At 40.4% G+C, this 23,524-nt stretch overlaps 1 protein-coding gene and 1 long non-coding RNA gene across 5 annotated transcripts in view; one reads left to right on the forward strand and one right to left on the reverse strand.

Moving 5' to 3' along the window:
* Positions 1-1,853, reverse strand: part of CXADR (CXADR Ig-like cell adhesion molecule) — a 56,508-nt gene extending 54,655 nt beyond the window's left edge. For all 3 annotated transcript variants that reach the window (XR_006207274.1, XM_042955742.1, XM_042955741.1), the window contains exon 1: positions 1,697-1,853. Coding sequence is in view for 2 of the 3 variants with exons in the window: in XM_042955742.1 (XP_042811676.1) it covers positions 1,697-1,739 (43 nt within the window). In the remaining variant the exon portion in view is untranslated. The remainder of the gene's footprint in view (positions 1-1,696) is intronic.
* A 115-nt stretch (positions 1,854-1,968) lies between these two features.
* LOC122230340 overlaps positions 1,969-23,524 on the forward strand; it is a 125,927-nt gene continuing 104,371 nt past the window's right edge. The window contains exons 1-2 of one of the 2 annotated variants that reach the window (XR_006207385.1): positions 1,969-2,027; positions 2,762-2,808. This is a non-coding gene — a long non-coding RNA (uncharacterized LOC122230340). Of the gene's footprint in view, positions 2,257-2,761; positions 2,809-23,524 lie in introns of both variants that reach the window. The other variant, XR_006207384.1, reaches the window with a different exon arrangement.

Genomic DNA, 23,524 nt, shown 5'->3' on the forward strand with positions numbered 1-23,524 from the left:
CTGGGTGACTCAGTCGGTTAAGCGGCCAATGTGGGCTCAGTCATGATCTCCTAAATTTGTGAGTTCGAGTCCCACCTCGGGGCCTGCGCTGACAGCCTGGAGCCTGCTTCAGATTCTGTCTCCTCCTCTCTCTGCCCTTCCCCAGCTCGCACTCTATCTCTGTCTCTCTCAAAAATAAATAAACATTAAAAAAATTTTTTTTAAATCCTCTACATTGTTTATGTTATTCCACTTTTCTGCTCTAAATGTAGCCTAAAATATTCTTCCCATAGAGAACATGTGTTCTCCACTTCAACTTCAGCTTAGTCCTTGACAAAACAAAGATGGGAATGTACCAAGTAAACTGGTTACTGACCCTTCATCTTTTCCAGAAGCTTTACTTTGGAAATTTCACCCAAGTCTAAATGATATGTATCAAAAAGGTGGAGGTGGTGCTATAGTCTGAAGATTAGACTTGGTAATAGAATGTTGATCCCATGAGTAATGCTCACAGATGTGGCATCCAACAATGGAATTAACATTTCAACAAGAAACGGAGAGCCATCCCAACAGAAAGGGCCACCCGATCCTTCCGGGCTCAAAAAAAAAAAAAAAAAAAAAAAAAAAAATCCTTCCAGAAGCTACACGAATGTGTCTCCAGAGTCCCACCTATGGATTTTTTTTTCCTTTAATTAACAATTTGGTTCTAAAATACAAGTGTTTACCCTGACAAACAAGATCAGGTAGTTAAAACACTGACATGAAAACAGATCACTTAAAGTGTCAAATGATTGTGCCTTCTAATAGTCCACGCATTTTTTAAATGCCTTTTTTCCCCTCCCGAGAAAGACGCAGTCGAAAAATGTACTTGGCGAATCCTTTAAGAAGTGCCCCGTACAAGTCATCCCCTCTTATCTTCAAAATGAATTAACTCATCACAAATTCAAACCGAGGTTACGAATTTCTCCTTTGCACTTTGCGCCGGGACTGCGGAAACCAAAACCGCATTTTTTTTTTTTTTTTTTTTCTGGAATCTACTTTTGATTTTCCACGGTCTACCTTCTAGGTAACAGCTCGTGCTTGGGCTCTCCTCTTCTACCAGACCAAGAAGGCTCAGGCTACTGTTCGTTCAGCGCCTCTTTCCTAGAGGTAGCCTGGCCGATTTGAGGCACTGAAAAGCTCGGTGTCTATTGAATCATGGCGTTTGTAATTCAGCCTCCCCGTTTGGACTGCTCAACACCTGCAAACTCGCAGCCCAAGGCTTTGGAAATCGAGTAACCCTGGACGGACACAACACCGCGGCTAACAAGGGAAAAGGCAAGCGCGAATAAAGCAAAGCTTGCACCCTCAGCAAAGAATGGTCTGGGAGAGACGCCAGGCGCATCCGGCACGCCGCGCCCACCACCCGCGCCCGAGGAGCCCCTGTACCGCCGCCCCTCATCTCGGGGCTCGGTCCCCACCATCTCCAACTCCCCCCGGACACTTCATGCCCCTGCATGGCTCTATTCCGAGCCATTCCACCTTCCCGGCTCGCACGCCCGGCTCCGCAAACCACCCCATTTTGATACCTCCCGCACGGCCACCACTGCCGCAGCGCCCCCAAACCGCACCCGTCCCCTCCCCCACGCCTCATTGTTCCCGGGTGGCCGCAGGCAGCGAGCGCCCCAGGGCGGTGCCGGCAAAAGGAACCCTAGGAACTGAACTGCCCCCCACTCACCCGCGACTCCCCACAAGACGACGAATCGCAGCAGAAGCGCCATGGTGGCGGCCCGGCCGTGGGCGGTGACTGAAGGTAGGCGGCTCTCACCCGGGGTCTCAGTCACCCTGCGCCTTGCGCGCTCCCGACTGGCTGGCGGCGGCTGCACCTCCGCACCCCCGTCCCACCCCACCCTTGCACGGCAGGTGAAATACGTCACTTCCGGTAGTGGCTGAGCCCCGCGGCGCGCGCCGGCTCCGCCAAGAGCGTGGGGTTGCCGTGGCAACCAGTGCGGACTGCCCTAGGGATCCTCTGGAATAGAATTCCCCGGCCAGCTGCGCTCCGTCTTGGGGTGAGCCGGCAGCCATTCCCCCATGAGCCCAGGTCCCCGCTTCAGTGCCTTTAGTTAAATCAGGGTGTGTGCACTAGGGTCGAGCAGGCTCCTTTCCCCAGTTGCGGTCGCGCCCTTGCTTCAGGGTGAGGCACGGAACGACCCACGCCTGCGGTCCTGCCCCGGGATCCTGAAGGGCGGCAAACACGGTTGGCCCCGCAGGCGCTCACCCGGCCCTCCCCTCTGGCTGGTACGGAATGAGGGGCCTCCAGCCACGCGTCCCACGTCTGGCGGTTTGCTGCGAGGTCTCCCTCCTAAGGCTGTGAGGACACAGAACCAGGCAACCCACCCTACCCCGGGCATTTGCTCCCATATCGTTGAGTCGGTGGGCTGATACGGAAGGCTCGAGAAGGCTTTTCCCTATCTCCAGTAATGACCGAACCCCTCAGCTGCAGCTTCGGATTTGGGAAATATCTGGACTGGTGGTTTTGACCCTGTGTATTTAAAGGTTATTCTAACCCTATAATTGGCCATCGTGGACCAGTGAGCTTTAAAAGTGAGGCTAAGTAGGGGTGGTTAAAGGCTGGAGGCGGTGTTGGGGGGACCAGCGAAAGAGATTTTGAATCTCCTGGTCTGCCCTACAGTGTCACTTCCTGGTATCCTCCATACTTGTTCTTGTGTCATTTGGGTCCTCAGTTGCCCTTTCCAGATAGCGTTTGTATATAACTGCTAAGAGACTTTTGTGTTTCCAACAGTTCCCTATCTGGAGTGACTTAGAGGAGAGAAGCGTGTGGTGCAGTGGGTAAGTTCTTGGGTCCTGGAAAGGGACAGTTAACTGGGCAAGTGATTTGGAAATACACCTAGCTATGACAATTAGATGAGATACGGCACAAAAGAATATTTGGCACTGTGCCTGGCACATAGTAAATACTCAGTCAAATGGCAGCTAATAGCACAGAGTGCTTCAGATCCCCTGTCCCTCTCTCTCTGCCCCCCCCCAAATAAACATTTTTTTAAAGTGGCAGCTAATAAAGAATAATATTGGAAAATTCTTATTATTTGTTGAACCAGCAAAGAGAAAATAAATCAGTTGTTGGTAAGACCAAAGTTACTCAACTGCAATTTAGCCTCGTGGTCGGCTATACTGACTGCATATTAAAATGATCTAGAGGGGGCCTCCCTGTCCCTGTCGGTGGAGCTTGGGACTCTTAACGTCAGGGTTGTAAGTTCAGTTTCACTTTGCATATAGAGATTACTTTAAAATAAAATCTATAAAAAATAAAATAAAATCATCCAGAGAACTTGTTCAAAATACCAGTATCTGAACCCACTCCAGTGATCCTGATTCAAAGGACCTCCAGTGGAGTCGTGACTGATCTACGGAGGAGAGTTCAGAGTAACTGCTAGGGATTTCCTAACAGAGGAAACAAAAATTCTACCTGATACAATTGAAGGTATAAAATATTGGGAACTTAAATTTTTTCTTAACACATTATAGTTCATGAAATTAGAAAAGAATAAATATTAAAGTTGTTCATATCTATTTCAGACTGTTATATGAGAATTTTTCTAGTATTAATCACTTCAAAGCAGCACACGTTTATTATAAGTGTCTCTGGTAGAAATTAAACTCACCCTTCATGGGTTATCTCAACCACATACTAGAGGAAATCTTTTGAAATTATCCAGAAGGATTTGTATCTTAACCTTTTCCTTCTAGTACTTTTTTTTTTTTTTTTTGCAATCTTTCCCTTTTGCCTCCTTCTGTGGTAGACATTTTCATACCTATCAATCACTTCTTACTCTGTATATTTCTAAAAGGCCAGAAAGGCACATTATTTATTCATCTTTGTCACTCTAGGAAGCCAGCCCATAGTAGAATCTAGTATTTGTTGAACTGAGTATATTTAATTCATATGTTAATATGTTGATGTATGTTAATAAAAAGTATTTAAATATGTATACAATAACTCACAAATCATCACATCTGAATATGTCTTTTTAGAATGCACCTTTAAAATGTAAATTTTACAAAATTAATGTTTTTTTTTATTGGTTGGAGTTTTTTTTTAGTTTTTATTTAAGTAATGTCTACACCTCACATGGGGCTTAAACCCACAATCCTGAGATCAAGCGTCTCATGCTTCTCAGACTGGGCCAGCCAGGCACCCCCAAAATTAGTGTTTTACCCTTCATTAGGTTACTGAACACAAATTTTTCCAAGTATATCATCTCTAAGATTTAAGTAACTTTGAAAGGAGTAATTTACCTTATTCAGGAAACTATTCTTTAAACAATTATATCAAAGATGGGGGGGGAGGAAAAAAGTTAAACGGAGTCATCTTTACACTTTGGTTTATGACTATATTATTTCATAAAAACAGCAGCTAAAATTATGCCCATATCTGAAACTTATTAATACCTTTAAGAAGCCTTTGTGGCTAAGGGTGCCTGGGTGGCTAAATTGGTTAAGCGTCCAACTTCAGCTCAGGTCATGCTCTCACAGTTCATGGGTTCAAGTCCCATGTCCAGCTCTGTGCTGACAGTTCAGAGCCTGGAGCCTGCTTCAGATTCTGTATCTCCCACTCTTTTTGCCCCTTCCCCACTCACACTCTATATCTGTCTCTCAAAAGTGAATAAACATTTAACAAAAAAAGGCTTTGTGGCTATAGTTAACTTAGAAATTATGTATACAAACCTGTAATGAGATAATGTCATTAATTCTGGATCATGCAAATTATTGATCCTTTGATATATTTTTCTAACTCTTTATTAGAGAGAGAGACTGCACGTGTGCTCACACACACACACACACACACACACACACACACACACAGGAGAGCAGGGGAGGGGCAGAGAGAGAGGAGAGAGAATCTCAAGCAGGCTCCATGCTGTCACCACAGAGAACGACTCAGGGCTCAATCCGAAGAGCCTTGAGATCATGATCTGAGCCAAAACCAAGAGTCAGATGCTTAACCTTTTAACCCACTGAGCCCCCAGGCGCCCCTGATTATTTGATATTTTCAAAACAAGCTGACAATAGTGCACAGCCATTAAATGAATTGTCCTAGTTTAGTAAAGCACCAAGCATTCCATATTGTATAGCCTCTAAACCAGCAGAAAGGTGATTCTTGGTCTGTCAAGAAGGTGATAATTGTGGAGACATAAACAACTATGGTTAACATAGCATATGTTCTTAGGAAGATTTCTCAGCAGCGGTGAGCTTGTCAACACACTGAGATGATTAAAATCCTATGAACACATTCAGAGATTGACTTATTCATAAGAATTAAAGGATTTTTCCCTGTTACCAACCTGGACTATGAAAGCATGTGAAGCAAGAAACTTTCTTTCATAGATGACACTGGCTGATTTTTATATTTTCTGGAAAATGAATTGAAGGTTTCTGGTGCACCTGCCTGGCTCAGTCCAGAGAGCATCCAACTCTTGATCTCAGGGTCATGAGTTCAAGCCCCATGTTGGGTATGGAGCCTACTTACTAGAAAAAAAAGAAGAAAAAAGAAAAAGAAATGAAGGTTTCTCACAAGTGTTCTACTTGCAATATCAAGAACATGTGTTTCATGGGTTAATACCATCCAAGACATCTATTTACCCCTGTGCAAATGAATTTATAAATACATTTTTAGTTTAATGCCATGTATATAATATTTAGAAATCAACCCTTAGTCAGTGACCTAGAATTTTTTTTTTTTTTTTTTTATTCCCAATAATGTGATTCCAGAAGGAATACACAGGAGTGATAAGTTTAGGGGCACCTGACTGGCTCAGTCAGTGGAGCGTGTGACTCTTGATCTTGGGGTTGTGGGTTCAAGTCCTACATTGGGTGTAAAGATTATGTAAAAATAAAATCTTAATACTAACAAACCAGATCCAACAATACATTAAAATAATTATTCACCACAATCAAGTGAATCCTGGGATGCAGGGCTGGCTCAATATCTGCTAATCAATGTGATATATCATATTAATAAAAGAAAAGATGATAACTATGTGATGCTCTCAATAGATGGAGAAAAGGAATTTGACAAAAAACAGTACTCTTTCTTGATAAAAACCCTCAAGAAAGTAGGGATAGAAGGAACATACCTCAAGATCATAAAGGCCATATGCGAAAGACCCACGGCTAATATCATCCTCAGTGGGGAAAAACTGAGAGCTTTCCCCCTAACATCAGGAACATGTCAGGGATTTCCATTCTCACCAGTTTTTCAACATACTGTTGAAAGTCCTAGCCTCAGCAATCAGGCAAAAAAAGGAAATAAAAGACATCCAAATCAGCAAGGAGGAACTCAAACTTTCACTCTTCACAGATGACATGATATTCTGTGTGGAAAACCCAAAGACTCTGCCAAAAAACTGCTAGAACTGATCCATGAATTCAGCAAAGTGGCAGGATATAAAATCAATGTACAGAAATCGGTTGCATTTCTATACACCAAAAATGAAGCAGCAAAAAGAGAAATCAAGGAATTGATCCCATTTACAACTGCACCAAAAACCATAAAATACCTAGGAATAAACCTAACCAAAGAGTAAAAAACCCATACACTGTAAACTATAAAAAGCTTATGAAAGAAATTGAAGAAGATCCAAAAAAAAAAAAAAAAAAAGGAAAAACATTCTATGCTCATGGATTGGAAGAACAAATATTGTTAAAATGTCAATACTACCCAAAGCAATATACACATTCAATGCAATCCCTATCAAAATGGCACCAGCATTCTTCACAGAGCTAGAATAAACAATTCTAAAATTTGCATGGAACCAGGGGAACCTGGGTGGCTCAGTCTGTTAAGCGTCAGACTTCAGCTCAGGTCATGATCTCATGCACGGTCTGTGAGTTCGATTCCTGCATCAGGCTCTGTGCTGACAGCTGAGAGCCTCGAGCCTGCTTCAGATTCTGTGTCTCCCTCTCTCTGCCCCTCCCCTGCTCATGCTCTGTCTCACTGTCTCTCAAAAGTAAATAAATGTTAAAAAAATTTTTAAGGAATAAAATAAAATTTGTATGGAACCAGAAAAGACCCCGAATAGCCAAAGTAATGTTGAGAAAAAAACCCAAAGCTGAAAGCATCACAATTCCGGACTTCAAGCTGTATCACAAAGCTGTAATCATCAAGACAGTGTGGAACTAGCACAAAAACAGACACATAGATCAATGGAACAGAATAGAGAACCCAGAAATTGATTCACAAAGGTATGGCCAACTAATCTTTGACAAAGCAAGAAAGAATATCCAATGGAATAAAGACAGTCTCTTCAGCAAGTGGTGCTGGGAAAACTGGACAGTGACTTGCAGAAAAATGAACCTGGACGATTTTCTTACACCGTACACAAAAATAAACTCAAAATGGATGAAAGACCTAAATGTAAGACAGGAAGCCATCAAAATCCTAGAGGGGAAAACAGGCAACAACCTCTTTGACCTTGGCCACAGCAACTTCTTACTCGACATGTCTCCAGAGGCAAGGGAAACAAAAGCAAAAATGAGCTATTGGGACCTCTGCACAGGAAATCTTCTGCACAGCAAAGGAAACAATCAGCAAAACTAAAAGGCAACCAACAGAATGGGAGAAGATTTTTGCAAATGACATATCAGATAAAGGGTTAGTATCCAAAATCTATAAAGAATTTATCAAACTCAACACCCAAAAAACAAAAAATCCAGTGAAGAAATGAGCAAAAGATATAAATAGACACTTTTCCAAAGAAGACATCCAAATGGCTAACAGACACATGAAAAGATGCTCAACATTGCTCATCATCAGGGGAATATAAATCAAAACCACAATGAGATACCACCTTACACCTGTCAGAATGTCTAACATTAACAACTCGGGCAACAACAGATGTTGGTGAGCATGTGGAGAAAGAGGATGCAAACTGGTGTAGCCACTCTGGGAAACAGTATGGAGGTTCCTCAAAAAATTAAAAATAGAACTACCCTACAACCCAGCAATTGCACTACTAGGTATTTATCCCAAGGATACAAAAATGCTGATTTGAAGGGCACATGCACCTCAATATTTATAGCGGCACTATCGACAATAGCCAAAGTATGGAATGAGTCCAAATGTCCATCACCTGATGAATGGATAAAGATGTGGTATATATATATACAATGGAATATTACTCCACGATCAAAAAGAATGAGATCTTTTTGATTGTTACAAATGTAACAATGAGGATGGATTATATATATAAAGTATACAAATACTAAGCAAAAATCTGCCCTCAGTTGAGGTGAATGTCCCCGTGCATATTGAAATGTTAAAAAACCTGAAGAAAATTAACAGGTTTACTCTTCTGAGTAATACAAGGATCTCAGACTGGTTTAATTCCTATCAAATACTTCTCCTAATTTATATTGTAATCTAATGTTTTTGTTCTGTACACATTGTAAAGTATACCTTGTCATTTTTTTAATATAGCCAATGTTTTTTTTTTTAATTTTCTTTAATGTTTATTTATTTTTGAAGGAGAGAGAGAGACAGAGTGTGAGCAGTGGAGGGACAGAGAGATGGAGGGAGACACAGAATCCAAAGCCGGCTCCAAGCTCTGAGCTATCAGCACAGAGACCGATGTGGGGCTTGAACCCATGAACTGTGAGATCATGACCTGAACTGAAGTCGGATGTTTAACTGACTGAGCCACCCAGGCGCCCCTTAATATAGCCAATGTTTAACTAGATTTGTCTACATATCTTTTTCATCATTTCTTCTTGCATGTCAGACCACTTCTGGGATGATTTGCCTTCTTCCAGAAATATGTCCTTTGTAAATTTCTTTATTGAGGATCTCTTTAAGGTAAACTTTGTTTCTGTTTGTCTAAAAATATCTATTTTTAATTTAAAAGGTAGAGTTCTTGGTATATAGAATTTGGGGCTTATTGGTCTTTTCTGTCAATGCTTTCAAAATACTATTCCACTGGGGACGCCTGGGTGGCTCAGTTGGTTAAGAGTCTGACTTCAGCTCAGGTCATGATCTCACAGTTTGTGAGTTGATCCCCACCTCGGGCTCTGTGCTGACAGCTCAGAGCCTGGAGCTGCTGCTTTGGATTCTGTGTCTCCCTCTCTCTTTGCCCCTCCCTTGCTCTTGTTCTCTCTCTCTCAAAAATAAAATAAAGACACTAAAAAAAAAAAAAAAATACTATTCCACTGTACTCTGGCTTCCTTTGCAGCTCTAATAAAGTCTATCTAATTATCTTTGTAGATCATCTGGCTGTTTTTAAAAATTTCTCTTTGATTTGTTGTTCAGTTTCATTACGTTGTGTCTAATTTGGGATTTCTGTTTATTTATCCAGCCAGGGATTTCCTGAACCTGAGAGAATTCCTGTCATCTCTCAATTCTCGAAAAATCTCAATATTCAAATTCTTGTTGAATATTGCTTTTTTCATATTCTCTAAGATGTGCCCTCTGAAATGCCCATTAGATGTATGTTACAACTCATTCTATCCTTCTCATCTCATCCTTTATCATTTTCATATATTTAATATTCTGAGCTGAATCCCAGGTAATTTTTTCAGTTTTATCTTCCAGTTTGCTCTTCAGTTGTGTTGAATCTACTCTTCAATTCTCCGAATGAGTTTTAATTTCAATTATATTTTTTCATCTATAGATATTTAGTCTTTTTTTATATTTGTTGGGTTTCTTATTCTGTACTCATACGTCCAAATATTTTCTCCCAAATATTTCTTACATTTCTTTAAACATATTAAATGCACTTAATATATCTTATGTGTGCAATAATTATGTGATTTGAAATCTTTGGGTACCTCATTTTGTTTTTTGTTGTTTATACAGATTCTTGCTTGTGTTAGGCTTCTTTTTTCATGTTTTATGGTTATTTTTTATTGCAAGCGGGTATTTGTGGAACTTTATCTTTGTGAAGTATTTGAGGGTTTGAAGTGTTTTCCTTGAGAGAGAATTTATATTAGCTTCTGCCAGGATCCAAGGGCACTACCAATCCAGGAAAACTTTAAAAATAATTTTTGGCATTAAGTTCCCAAATGACACGGTTAATATAAATTTGGATCATAAACCAGCATGAGGAAGGGCTGGTAGTTATAAATACTCTAAATTCTCAGATGAGGCTCATCCTTCTCAGATCTTCCTTAGCCCTTTAAAATAGAATAACACTCCTGTAGTCTGTAGATTGGCTGTACACAGAAATCAGACCACATCTTCCTTTGTTGACAGCCCTCTAGGGTTTTTCATTGAGCTTGCTCCATTCAGTTTGTGGAATCACTTGAAAAACATTGTATTTAGTCGCTTTTGCAAGATTCTCTAGTGTCTGGGTGGAATAAATAAATCCTTGTTAAGGATTTCTTCAGTAGGTTTTCCTCCAACTATCTAAATTAGGGCATTTCCAGGGCCACATTCTGACTATTGGGGACCCTAGGTACTTTTATCTTTGTGGTCCCCTCCCACCACAAAAGATATTTAAAATCGTCTTTCACAACTGTGTTGGTAAAAAGACAAATTTAATCCAGGCTACATTATATCATTATTTCTTCTGATTATTATTTGTTTTAATGTTTATTTTTTAGAGAGAGCACATGTGTGCACGTGAGAGCAGGGGAAGATCAGATAAAGAGGGGGACAGAGGATTTTACGTGGGCTCTGGACACCAGAGAGCCTGATTCGGGGCTCAAACTCACAAACTGCGAGATCATGACCTCAGCCTAAGCCGGACACTTAACCGACTGAGCTACCCAGGTGCCCCTATTTCCTCTGAGTTTAAAAGAAATGAAAACATATTCTTTTTTTTTTCAATGTTTGTTTATTTTTGAGAGAGAGAGAGGCAGAGAGCCAGGGAGATAGAGAATTTGAAGCAGCCTCCATACTGTCAGTGTAGAGCCCAACGCGGGGCTCAGACTCACAAACTGAACTTGAGATCATGACCTGAACCGCTTAACAATTGAAGCACCCAGGCGCCCCAGAAATGAAAACATTTTCAAAGGCCCGGGATATACTGTCTCTGGGCATTACTTGCCTCTTCCTGCCTCTCAATTCCCCTCCTCTCAATTATAAGTTTTTCTGTACCTAAAACATTAAAGGTTTAATATGAAAGGGAAGGAAAAGAGTGAACTTAGAAATATTCCTCTCATCTCTGTTTCACCTCTTTTGCTAAAGGTCCCATCCCTATGGTGTCTTGATCTTCAGTCCCTTTTCTCTACGTTTTCTATGTCAAAACAACCCACAAAGTACTGAATTTCCCCTGTACTAAAGATAAGGGATATGATATTTACCTAAGGATAAAAGTTTGCTGCTTGTTTTATTTAAGCTCTTCATCTCCATGTTATGTAGTTTGTATTTTGGCTTTGAGGTGTTTACGTTTGCTTGTTTGGGTGAAAGTAAATAGGACTGGCAGAATAAACCAGGAGCCTCTATCTATCCTCTTTCTGGGATTTTACACTAACTCTGCTGGTAACCTCTGGAAAGAAAATTATATTCTTTGAATACTATAATAATCCTCAGGAAGAATTACAATGGCTGGTGTTTATGACGTATACATAGGGCATTTTGAGAACAGATGACTTAATGCTTGCACAGTGCTCTGGGCATTTTAGATCAAAGATGCTGAGCTTACCCAGCATTAAACCATTTAATTTATACTTAGATTATATATTTAAATATGACAGAAGTGGATGGAGCCTCATATACTTTATATTTTGCTGGTTTCTTTTTGGCTGGAGACAGCTTTCTGTCTGATAGATAATAGCAATGCTTTACATTTATAGACCATATAACATCTTTCATCCAAGGAGTTCAAAGAACTCTGCAATTATGACTCATTGTTCCTTAAAATATCTCTACAAAACTTGAGATGACATGCATTGAGGTAAACTGGTTATTGAGGTAAAGAAACTAGTGTCATGGAGGCGTTAAAGTGTTAACGAGGTATTTTGGGAGTCAGAGACAGAATTCAGCTAAGTCCCCCCTTTCTCTGATTAGACCTTAACATTCCATCCCCATGATGGTAAGATCTACAAGGGCTTCGGTTGTGTTTATAAAAATGATAATACTTCTCAGCTATGAAGAGTTGAGCTCTTACTTCTCTAAGCTCATCTCATTTTCCTACCCTCCTATTGCTGCACCCACTCTGCAGATGCTGTCACTTATGCCTGGAACATTTGACCTACCAGGTGGGTAGTTCCTAGTCATGGTTCCCATTTCAGAGTGTTTCCTTCTAAAATGAGCCCCTAATTAAATCAACTTTCAGAATCAGGGTTTCCCAAAGTACTAGGCACCTCCTCTTCAGAGGACTTGGCATAATTACAGTTCTATACTTGAATGTGTAAATTATTTGATCATTTGATTAATGCCTATCCCACTCCCCCAATGGCAGGAAACATGTCTGTTTCTCTTTCTAGTGTAGTCCCAACATCTAGTTTTGTGGTCGGTGCTAAATTTGACCTCAAAACCTATTTGTTGACTGAATTAATTTAGATTTTAGGAAAAGTGTTCTTTCACAATTCAAGCCCAAATCTGAACATTTCAATTCAGAAATATAATCAGTAAGACAATAGTTGACATTCTAAACTATTATTCTATCATTTGAATAGGAAAATATATAGAATGCCTCAACAACTTAATGCAAACTAAAACGATTAAGCCTCTAATAAGATGACAAAAGACAAATTAGGAAAATGGTGAAAGGGCATGAGCTCATTAAAAATATGATCAAGGTGGGAGCGCCTGGGTGGCTCAATCAGTTAAGTGTCCCACTCTTGATTTCATCTCAGGTTACGATCTCATGGTTTGTGAGATCAAGCCCCACTGTCAGGCTCTGTGCTGACAGCTTGGAGCCTGCTTGGGATTCTCTCCCCCTCTCTCACTGCCCATCCATGCTCGCTCTTTCTCTCTCTCTCTCTCAAAATAAATAAACATTTAAAAATAAATAGAAAGGGCCTTTCCTAATGCTACCTTTGTTTTGGAAAGAAACTCTAGAGGTAGTACAAGGATAGATCTGAAGGAAGTAGGAAGAAACAAAGGAGGAGATCATTGAAGAAATTATTGTCATAGTTACAGTAAAAGCTGGTAGGGTGTGAACTCCAGTTTTGGTGAGAGAACAGGAGACATTTCAGAGAAAGGACCAGCAGGATTTGAGCCCAGTTGAATGTGGGCTCTGAGGAACAGGAAACAAAGCCAGGTCAGGTTTCTAGGTATGGGCAATCAGTGGATAAGGGTGCTATTAAGTAAATAGGGAACAGAGGACAAGCAGGTTTAGTAGAGTATAAATGTTAGGTTTTTGGCGCCTGGGGGACATCCAAGTGGAGATGCCAGAAAGAGAGACAACCTGGCTGGAGATCCAGATTTTGGAACTTAGATTATACTCCTTTGAGGAATTAGTTTTTTTACATTTGTTGTAAAGCTCATAGCAGCCATGCTGTAAATATGAATTTCACAAGGAAGCTGATAAATACCTTTTTAGCCTATAGTCTTCTGACAGAACATGATGATACATCCTTCAGAAGAATGTTTCTTTGGAACTTGCATTCACAAGGCCAACTCCACACTCCAGTAAAGCAACTTGTCTCCCTCAGACATAGAATTGGGAGCCAAGACTTCTTTGTCAAACCTTATTCTTTTTCCAGGAACAATGGAGCATCGAATGTTTGAGGGCAAGTTGCATATATTTAGGATGTGGGACTAATATTATAGTTTAGAGAGAAGAGACTACATTTACATTTGAACATGTGAAGGGGAGAATTGGCAGATTGTTCAGGTAGGGATAAGTGATCTAGCATGGATAGACGCTGGTGGGGATATAGGGGAAAATTGGGGTGAAGGACCTGGTTGGCATTGAGTGAATAGCAGGAGAATCAGCAAGAATAGAAAGCTTGGGACCATAGACTCCAGGCAACTGTTGCAACCTTATGAATTAGTTTGGGAAGGTATAAGCTGTGATTTATAAGGAAGGAAGGAAGGAAGGAAGGAAGGAAGGAAGGAAGGAAGGAAGATAGATAAATAGATTGGGGTGCCTGGGTGGTTCGGTTGGTTAAGCATCCAACTTTTGATCTCAGGGTCATGAGCTTAAGTTCTGCGTTGGGCTCCACATTGGGCTCCACACGGGGCATGGAGCCTACTTAAAAGAAAAAAAAAAAAAAAAAATATATATATATATATATATATATATATACATACATACATACATACACACATACATATGGTCATTCAGAAAAAAATATTTTGTTCATCCGAATGAGCAAATATATATGAGAAATATTTCTCATATATATTTGATCTTCATCTACACTTCCTGGCTCATAGCTGCCAAAACTCTTGAAATTTCTAGAGCAATAAGAGCAATGAGAACACCTTTTGTTATAATGTCTGGTCTCTTGTCTTCAGTTCCTGAAAATGCTTCAGAGCCATAAAGGTGAAATGGATGTTTTGTTATTCATAACCAGCCCCTTTTCACCACCACTAGGTTTGCTAATGAGGTGATTTTTGGAAATTCCCTACCTTTGGAGGCTGATTGCCTATAGAACCAGTCTTTTTTTTTTTTTTTAATGTTTGTTTATTTATTTATTTATTTATTTATTTATTTATTTATTTATGTTTTCAATATATGAAATTTATTGTCAAATTGGTTTCCATACAACACCCAGTGCTCATCCCAAAAGGTGCCTTCCTCAATACCCATCACCCACCCTCCCCTCCCTCCCACCCCCTATCAACCCTCAGTTTGTTCTCAGTTTTTAAGAGTCTCTTATGCTTTGGCTCTCTCCCACTCTAACCTCTTTTTTTTTTTTTTTTTTTTTTCCTTCCCCTCCTTCATGGATTTCTGTTAAGTTTCTCAGGATCCACGTAAGAGTGAAAACATATGGTATCTGTCTTTCTCTGTATGGCTTATTTCACTTAGCATCACACTCTCCAGTTCCATCCATGTTGCTACAAAGGGCCATATTTCATTCTTTCTCATTGCCATGTAGTACTCCATTGTGTATATAAACCACAATTTCTTTATCCATTCATCAGTTGATGGACATTTAGGCTCTTTCCATAATTTGGCATGATATTATACATGTTTATTTATTTTTGAGAGAGAGAGAGAGAGACAGCACGTGTGAGCAGGGGAGACACAGATAGAAAGGGAGACACAGAATCCCAAGAAGGCTCCAGGCTCTGAGCTGTCAGCACAGAGCCTGTCACGGGGCCTGAACCCATGAACTGTGAGATCATGACCTGAAAGGAAGTTGGATGCTTAACAGACTGAGCCACCAGGCGCCCACAGGAGAACCAGTCTTGAATAGAGGGGTGGAACTTTCATTTCCACCCTCTGAATTCTGAGGAGGGGAGAGGAGCTGGATGTTGAATCAATTAGCAGTGGCCAGTGATTCAATCAATCATGCCTGTGTAATGAAGCCTTCATAAAAATCCAAAAGGCCAGGGTTCAGGGAACTTCCCTGTAGGTGAACCAGAACTCTTCCATGCATGCCACCATGCAGGGCCCCAAACTCAACTATTACAAATGCCCCTTTGTTTGAGCCTTTGCCCTGTATATCTCTTCATCTGGCTGTTGATTTGTATCCTTTAATATTCTTTGTAGTAAACTGGTAGTCAAGTAGATAAATGGGTTTCCTGAGTTCTGTGAGCTGCTCTAGTGAATTAATCAAACCCAAGGAGGGAGGTGTGGGAACCTCTGATTTATAGGCATTCGGTGAGAAGCACAGATGACAACCTGGCTGTGGCACCTGGCATCTGAGGTCCACTCTAGCAAATTAAACCCACGGAGAGGGTTATTGGAACCCCTAATCTATAACTGGTTGGTCAGAAGCACAAGTGATAAGGTGGGGGAGGGGCCACTTGTAAACTGAGCCCTCAACCTATGGAATCTGATGCAGTCTCTGGGTAGATAGTGTCAGAACTGAGATGAATTTTAGGACACCTGGCTGGTGTTAGAGAATCAGTTGGTGGTGTAGAACCCAGCCCCCCCTCCCCTACCACCACCACACACACATACAAACATTTAAACTGGGGAGCAGAAGGGGTGCCTGGCTAGCTCAGTTCGTGGAACATGCTACTCTTGATCTCAGGGTTGTGAGTTCAAGCCCCACATGGGGGTAGAGATTCCATAAAAAAAATTAAAAAGTAAAAAAAGTAAAGAAATCATCTTTTTAAAAAATTGGGGAGCAGAACCTTTATCAGCTATGCATTCTGCTAATCAGTAGTGAAGAAGAGAAGATGAAATAGAGGAGATGCCCAGGGATAGTGGGAGTAGGCAGGGTAAGGCTATTCTTTGGACCTCCAGGTGACTCCCAAGCTGGGACAGCCTTTTGCAGTTACCTTGTATGTTTCTAATTTCAGATTGCTAGTAGGGAGAACATATCCCAGTTCACAACTCAAGTTCTCAAGAACTAGGAAACTTGTAAATTTCTGATAAAGGAATAATTGTATTATTCTATAGATGGGCTTGTTATCAAGGTGATCTTACCTGTCCCTAATTTTACATGTTTAAAAGTCAGTTATACATTCCTGATTCAAAAGTACTTGAAAGATTGAAGAAGCCCCCTTATCATTTAAAAGCATTCTCAGGGTATCTGGATGGCTCAGTAGGTTAAGTGTCCCACTCTTGATTTCAGCACAGGTCATGATCTCACGGTGTGTGGGATCCAGCCCCATGGTGGGATCTCCACTGGCAGCATGGAGCCTGCTTGGGATTCTCTGTCTCTTTCTCTCTGTCCCTCCCTCACTCATGCTGTCTATCTGTCTGTCTCTCAATAAATAATCTAAAAAAAAAAAAGCATTCTTGACTCCACTGAGCTTTATAATTTCACTTTTATGAAAACTTTATTGCATATAAAAATAAACTTTGGCTGACTTGCTTATTTAATTTCCCTTCTGTTGCTAAGCAAGAAAGGAATACAGGGCAATTTGTGGCATTTTAGGTTTTTTTGTAATCTCTGATAGAGATTAAGTACATTCTGGCTTGACCAAGTGGAATTGCATTCAGTGCATATGTTAAACTCTGTTAACATGACAGGAATTTTGTAGACTATTCTGCAGATGTGTTAGGCCATGTCTTTTTTGAGTTTTTTTTTTTATTATTATTATTACAATATTATACATTTCCTTCTTGCTTGATTAAGGAAAGAAATGGACTTCTGGTGAATAGTGCCAGGATATCCCATATGGCTCTCAATAAATGGCTGCTGGTTTCCTGACATTCTTTTAGATGCTCTTTCATGCACTAAAATTGCTTAATGGACAGAAGAAGAATCAAATGGACAAACATTGGCAACTCAGATAGAAACTCAGATGACAACTCAGAGTGGATAATTAGGTTTGGTCTGCAGAACTGCAAAAAGCCATCTGCCAAAAGACATGCCTGCAGATTCTAGGGGCCAACTTCTTAGACCAATACTAAGATTCCAGTTAATCTCTCAAGGTTGAGAGCCCAATAAAGGCAGCAAGAAGGAAAGGTCTCAATTCAAGTCAAAAAACAAATAAACCAAAGTAGGTTATAATCTTCAAGAAGAAGGAATAAACATTGAGCCTCCTGATATCCTGGGTCAGCTCCTTTTCATACCCTTTTATTTTTCCCCTCAGGTCACAAAGGGCTGCCGAGAATTTTCTTTTCTCCCTGTGTTTATGGTGCTGTGACTTAGAAGCCTATACCTAATCCAAGCTCATTAAAATTTACTCCTACATTTTCTTCTAAGAGTTTTAAGTTTTAGCTTAAACTAAAAACTTAATTTTTAGGCATAGTGGCTCAGTGGGTTGAGTGTCCAATCCTTGATTTAGGCTAAAGTCATGATCTTTGGGTCACAGATCAAACCCCTCATTGGGCTCTGCACTTCTCTCTCTCCCTTTCTGCCCCTCCCCAACTTGCTCTCTCTCTCTCTCTCAAAATAAATAAATAAACATTTAACCAAAAAAGTTTTAGCTCTTAAATTTAGGTTTATGAGTCAATCTTATTCTTCAGCATGTGGATATCCAGTGTGTCAGCACCATTTATTGAAAAGTATATTTATCCCTCATAATTTTTTGGCACCCTTATTGAAAATCATTTGACCAAGGGCACCTGGGTGGCTCAGTCGGTTAAGCATTTGACTTCGGCTTAGGTCATGATTCATTGTTCTTGAGTTCCAGCCTGGCATCAGGCTCTCTGCCATCAGCACAGAGCTGGCTTTAAATCCTCTGTTCTCCTCTCTCTCTGCCCCTCCCCTGCTCCTATTCTCTCTCTCTCACAAAAGTAAAATTACATTTTAAAACATTAAAGAAAAAAAAGAATATCAATTGACCATAAAATATAAATGTTTATTTCTGAACTCTCTTTTCTAATCCATTGATCTATAAGTCTATCTTTTTTATTTTAAAATATAGATTCTATTTTTATGCCAGTATCACACTGTCTTATATACTGTAGCTCTGTAATAAGTTTTGAAATCAGGAAGTCTAAGTCTTCTAACTTTGTTATTTTATTCAAGATTGGGTTGGGTAGGGGCACCTGGGTGGCTCAGTCGGTTGAGCATCCGACTTTGGCTCAGGTCATGATCTCGCGGTTGGTGAGTTCCAGCCCTGCAGACCCTGGAGCCTCCTTTGGATTCTGTGTCTCCTTTTCTCTCTGCCCCACCACCATTCTCACCCTATTTCTTTCTCTCTCAAAAATAAATAAACATTAAAAAAAGAAAAAGATTGTGTTGGGTGTTCTAGGCTTTTTGCATTTCCATATGCATTTTAAAGATTCAGCTTATCAGCTATAAATCAATTTGGGAAATGTTGTCATCTTAACAATATTAAGTCTTTTGGCCCATAAACATAGGGTGTCTTCCTATTTATTTAGGTCTTTTAAAATTTCATTCTTCAACGTTTATAGTTCTCAGGGTAAAAGTCTTAAAATTTCTTTGTTAAATTTATTATATTTGATGTTGTTATAAATAGAATTGATTTCTTTTTTTTATTTTTTATTTTTTTTAACGTTTATTTATTTTTGAGACAGAGAGAGACAGAGCATGAATGGGGGAGGGTCAGAGAGAGGGAGACACAGAGTCCGAAACAGGCTCCAGGCTCTGAGCTGTCAGCACAGAGCCCAACGCGGGGCTCAAACTCACGGACGGTGAGATCATGACCTGAGCCGAAGTCGGCCGCTTAACCGACTGAGCCACTCAGGCGCCCCTAGAATTGATTTCTTAATTTCATTTTCTGATTGTTTGAGGAAGGAGTAGCTCAAAAATGTTAAGTTGCCCAAAGGTCAAAGTTGCTAGTATATAAAAATACAACTGATTTTTGTATGTTGATTTTATATCCTGAAACCTTACTGAACTCACTTGTTAATTTCATTAGGACTTTTTTTTTTTAATGTGGATTCCTTAGGATTTTATATAAAACAAGATCATGTCATCTGGAAATAGAGATAGTTTCATTTCTTCCTTTCCAATCTGGGTGTTTTTTATTCCTTTTTCTTATCTAATTGCCATGGCTAGACCCTCTAGTACAGGAGAAGTTGTAAGTGGACGTTATTCTCTTGTTTCTGATCCTCAGAGGGAAAGCATTCAGTCAGTCTCTCACCATTAAATATAATGTTAGCTGTGAGTTTCTCATAGATGTCTTTTTTTTTTTTTTACATTTTTTTTTAACGTTTTATTTATTTTTGAGACAGAGAGAGACAGAGCATGAACGGTGGAGGGGCAGAGAGAGAGGGAGACACAGAATCGGAAGCAGGCTCCAGGCTCTGAGCCATCAGCCCAGAGCCCGACGCGGGGCTCAAACTCACGGAGCGCGAGATCGTGACCTGAGCCAAAGTCGGACGCCCAACTGACTGAGCCACCCAGGCGCCCCTCATAGATGTCTTATCAAATGAGGATGCTTCCTTCTATCCTTGGTTTTGTGGAGAGTTTTTATCAGTAAAAGATGTTGGATTTTGTCAAGTGCTTTTTCTGCATCTGTTGAGATAATCATACGTGGTACGATGCTAGATACAAAAGCCTAAGATATTAGGAAGAAAAATGTATTTTCTCCATAAACTACCTCTAGTGTATATGGAATATAGTGAGGTTAAATACAAACTAGTGTTATAACAAAAGACCCAATAATTAGACAGTAACAAGTAATAGAGAGTATGGGTTCCCTCATGTAAAAGGAGAAAAAATTAAAATTTTAATCAGGTTGAATGACCATGAGGAACAAAACCAGTCAGCACCACCTAAGGTGGCAAGCTTGCACAAAATTCAGCACAATTTACAAAAAGACCCCTGTAACACATCCTGTCATGCTCTTGAACGGCTGCCACATCCTGAAAGTGCTACCAGAAATAGTGAACTCTATCCTCCTTGCCACTGTACTCCTGAAACTTGCAGTTTGGGACTTGAGTCTGACCAGTCCCCACATAAAGGGCACAGAACTTATGGTTTTTGCCCATTTAACCCTGAGCTTAATCCTTCCCCTTTGAAGTGTACTTTCAGTTTGCAGCCAAAGGCTGTTATCTCCCTGGTTTGCAAACTGCATGGCAATAAAGCTTTTCCTTGCCTCTGACAAAATCCTTGCTTTCCAGGATGTTTTTTTTTGTTGTTGACAAGGGTCTAATGTAATCATTATAGAAAGGGTCAGTGAAACACAGATAGGTTTCCAAAGATCAATATAGAACTCAACCCCTTTTTAAAAATTTTTTTTAAATTTATTTATTTTGAGAGAGACAGAGACAGCATAAGTGGGGGACGGGCAGAGAGAGAAAGAGAATCCCAAGCAGGCTCTGCACCATCAGTGCAAAGCCTGATGTGGGGCTTGAGCCCACAAAGCTGTGAGATTATGACCTGAGCTGAAACCAAGAGTCAGATGCTTAACCGACTGAGCCACCCAGGCACCCCAGAACTCGGCCCATTTAGCAGGCATCTGATTTTAGCATTGGTTGGTTAGAGTATAGATGAACTAAGCATAACCAGGATGAATAACTTATATGGGAACCAGTAGAGTAGTGGTTTGACTTGGGCTGACCCTGAGGTACAGATGTAACTGCAAGATTTTATTTAGAATATGATTCCAGGAAACACAAGTAGGGAAATGGGGAAGTGAGATAACCATGGAAAAAAGCCAACAGAAGGTATGTTGATATGTAGATTGACTCTGGGTAATGCATCAATCCCAATGGGAGATCCTGAAACACTGTGTAGACAAAGTCTTGGAGTTGTTCCATCTGAAGGGTGGGGAGCTGGGGTGTTTATTTACCACCTCCCATATGTTGATGGCTGAAGGCTTTTCCTGGGATATGAACTCCCCATCATTCCCAGTCTGTCCTTCAGGAGTCCAGCACATTCCTGCAGTTAGAGAAGGCCCTCAGGCAGTCAATCAGTCATTGGTTCTTACCCATAGGAAATATGGGAACGATATATGCTGAGTAAATATAGGCCTGGCACCAAAACTTGTCCTACATGGTTCTTAAGGTTTTTTGGTTGTTAACCACTTGGAGAATTTGATTAAAATTATGGATCATCTCAGTAGAAAAAATAGTAAGTGCCTATATGTACATGATTTTGGCTTCAATTTATTGGGATTTAAAAGCTACATCTGAAGTGTCAAAGAGTTTCTATCTTTTGGGATCTATGCTGATCTATGGAAAATTTTTACCTTGTCCCATCTTGCTGGAAAGTGAATACAAGGTGGTTGGGGCCAGTTAGGGAATTACGAATCTTAGACAGCCTTGTGGAAGAAAGTATTATGAAATCTGAATCATAGACTGCATAGTTATTTTGAAATGCTATATTCTTGATGATGGAATGGATGACATTTTTAGAAGGAATCAGGGATGTGAAGGAGGGAAGTCCAAGTGTTCCTGTAGCAGGTGGTATAGTTAAGATATCACTGTAAAAGTGTTATATAGAATAGTATTTCTAGGGATCTGATGTTTGTGACCACCACCCTCCTCCCATTCATATGTTGAAACCCTAACTCCCAAAGTAATGGTATTTAGAGGTGGGGCCTTTGGGAAATAATTAGGTCATGAGGGTTGAGCCATCACGAATGGAATTAGTGCCTTTATAAAAGAGACCCTACAGTTCCTTAGCCCTTTCCACCATGTGAGTATACAGTAGGGAAAAGGCTATCCATGAACTAGGAAGCAGGTCTTCACCAGACACTGAATTTGCCAGTGCCTTCATCTTAGACTTTCCAGTCTCCAGAATTGTGAGAAGTGTTTGTTGTTTAAGCCACCCAGTCTACGGTATTTTTATTTTGAGAGAGAGAGAGGTAGGACGGGTAGAGAGAGAGGAGAGAGAGACAGAATCACAAGCAGGCTCTGCACTGTCAGTGCAAGAGCCTAATGCAGGACTTGGTCTCATGGACCGTGAGATCATGACAGGAGCCAAAACCAAGAGTCAGACACTTAACTGACTAAGCTGCCCAGGTGCCCCTGTAGCATTTTTATTATAGCAGCTCGAACAGACTAAGATAAGCATTTTCCCTAATTAGGTGAATTATGAACTTTTATTTGATTCTGATAAGGCCATCTAAAATTCAAAACGGTCTATTTTTATTTTACATCATGCTTGTTGAGTGGGTAATGCAATTGTATAGCTTCAATTTTAGTAGCTATAAAAGGATATAAAAATATTTTTTTTCCTTATGACTTGCCAGTTAGCTAGAGTTCCTGCAGAAGCAATAATTATTATCAGTTTCTAGCTTAGTAGTGTTTATGGCTATGGGAAAGAGATTCCCAGTACCTAGGAAAATTAACCAGTATTGAAACAGTATCCAAATTGCTATGATATCATCACGACTTTGGAACAAAGTCATTATCATAAAACGAGTAAGTATAGTCCCCGCATGCCTGTTCCGCTTTAAGGAGGAGGCTTTTTGGCTTACTGGTTCTGGTTTACTGAGATTTCTGGCATGGCATAGACCTTGTATGTTGGGACGTGCATACTTTCTCTCATTGTGGTGGGTCAGGAGTCACTAGATATCTCTTATGACAAGGTTATGTCTTAAAAAATGCTTGGTAACCCACTGGTGGGGATGGATCATGAAGGTGTTGGGTTCTGGCACAGGTTTGCAGGGCAAGACAGGCAACAGTCTGGTTTGTGGCTGAGGTAGATCCTTTCTCTTAAGCAGAAGCTGGTCAATGTAGATATCATAAAACAACTCTAAAAGGTCTAAGAATTCTTTTTGCTTGCTTGTTTTTCAAGAGGAGCTATTGATACAAAGGAGAGTAAATGGTGGCAACACATTTGACCCACGTGGTTCCCTTGTGGTGCCTCAATAACTGGGATTGAGTAGTGGGAGATGGGAATGAGGTTGATGTGCCAGAAACTCCAATTTTGAGGTGCCAGGAATATACATAGGTGTTTCAGAAAATTAAACTAGAAAATACTGGGATCATTCCTATTTCTTAACTAATTTAAATAAATAAATGATGACAAAAAAGGCTGGGGGGAGGGAGAGGAGAAGAGGAGGAACAGTTGTCCATGATTCAGCTTCTTGATAATCTGCCAGTGCTTGTGGTTCCTGGTGATTTTAACCACAGCCTTGTGTCCCCTAACTAATACTGCCAAGTCCCTAACG

Source organism: Panthera leo, chromosome C2 (assembly GCF_018350215.1).
Source record: "Panthera leo isolate Ple1 chromosome C2, P.leo_Ple1_pat1.1, whole genome shotgun sequence".
Lineage (NCBI taxonomy): Eukaryota > Metazoa > Chordata > Mammalia > Carnivora > Felidae > Panthera > Panthera leo.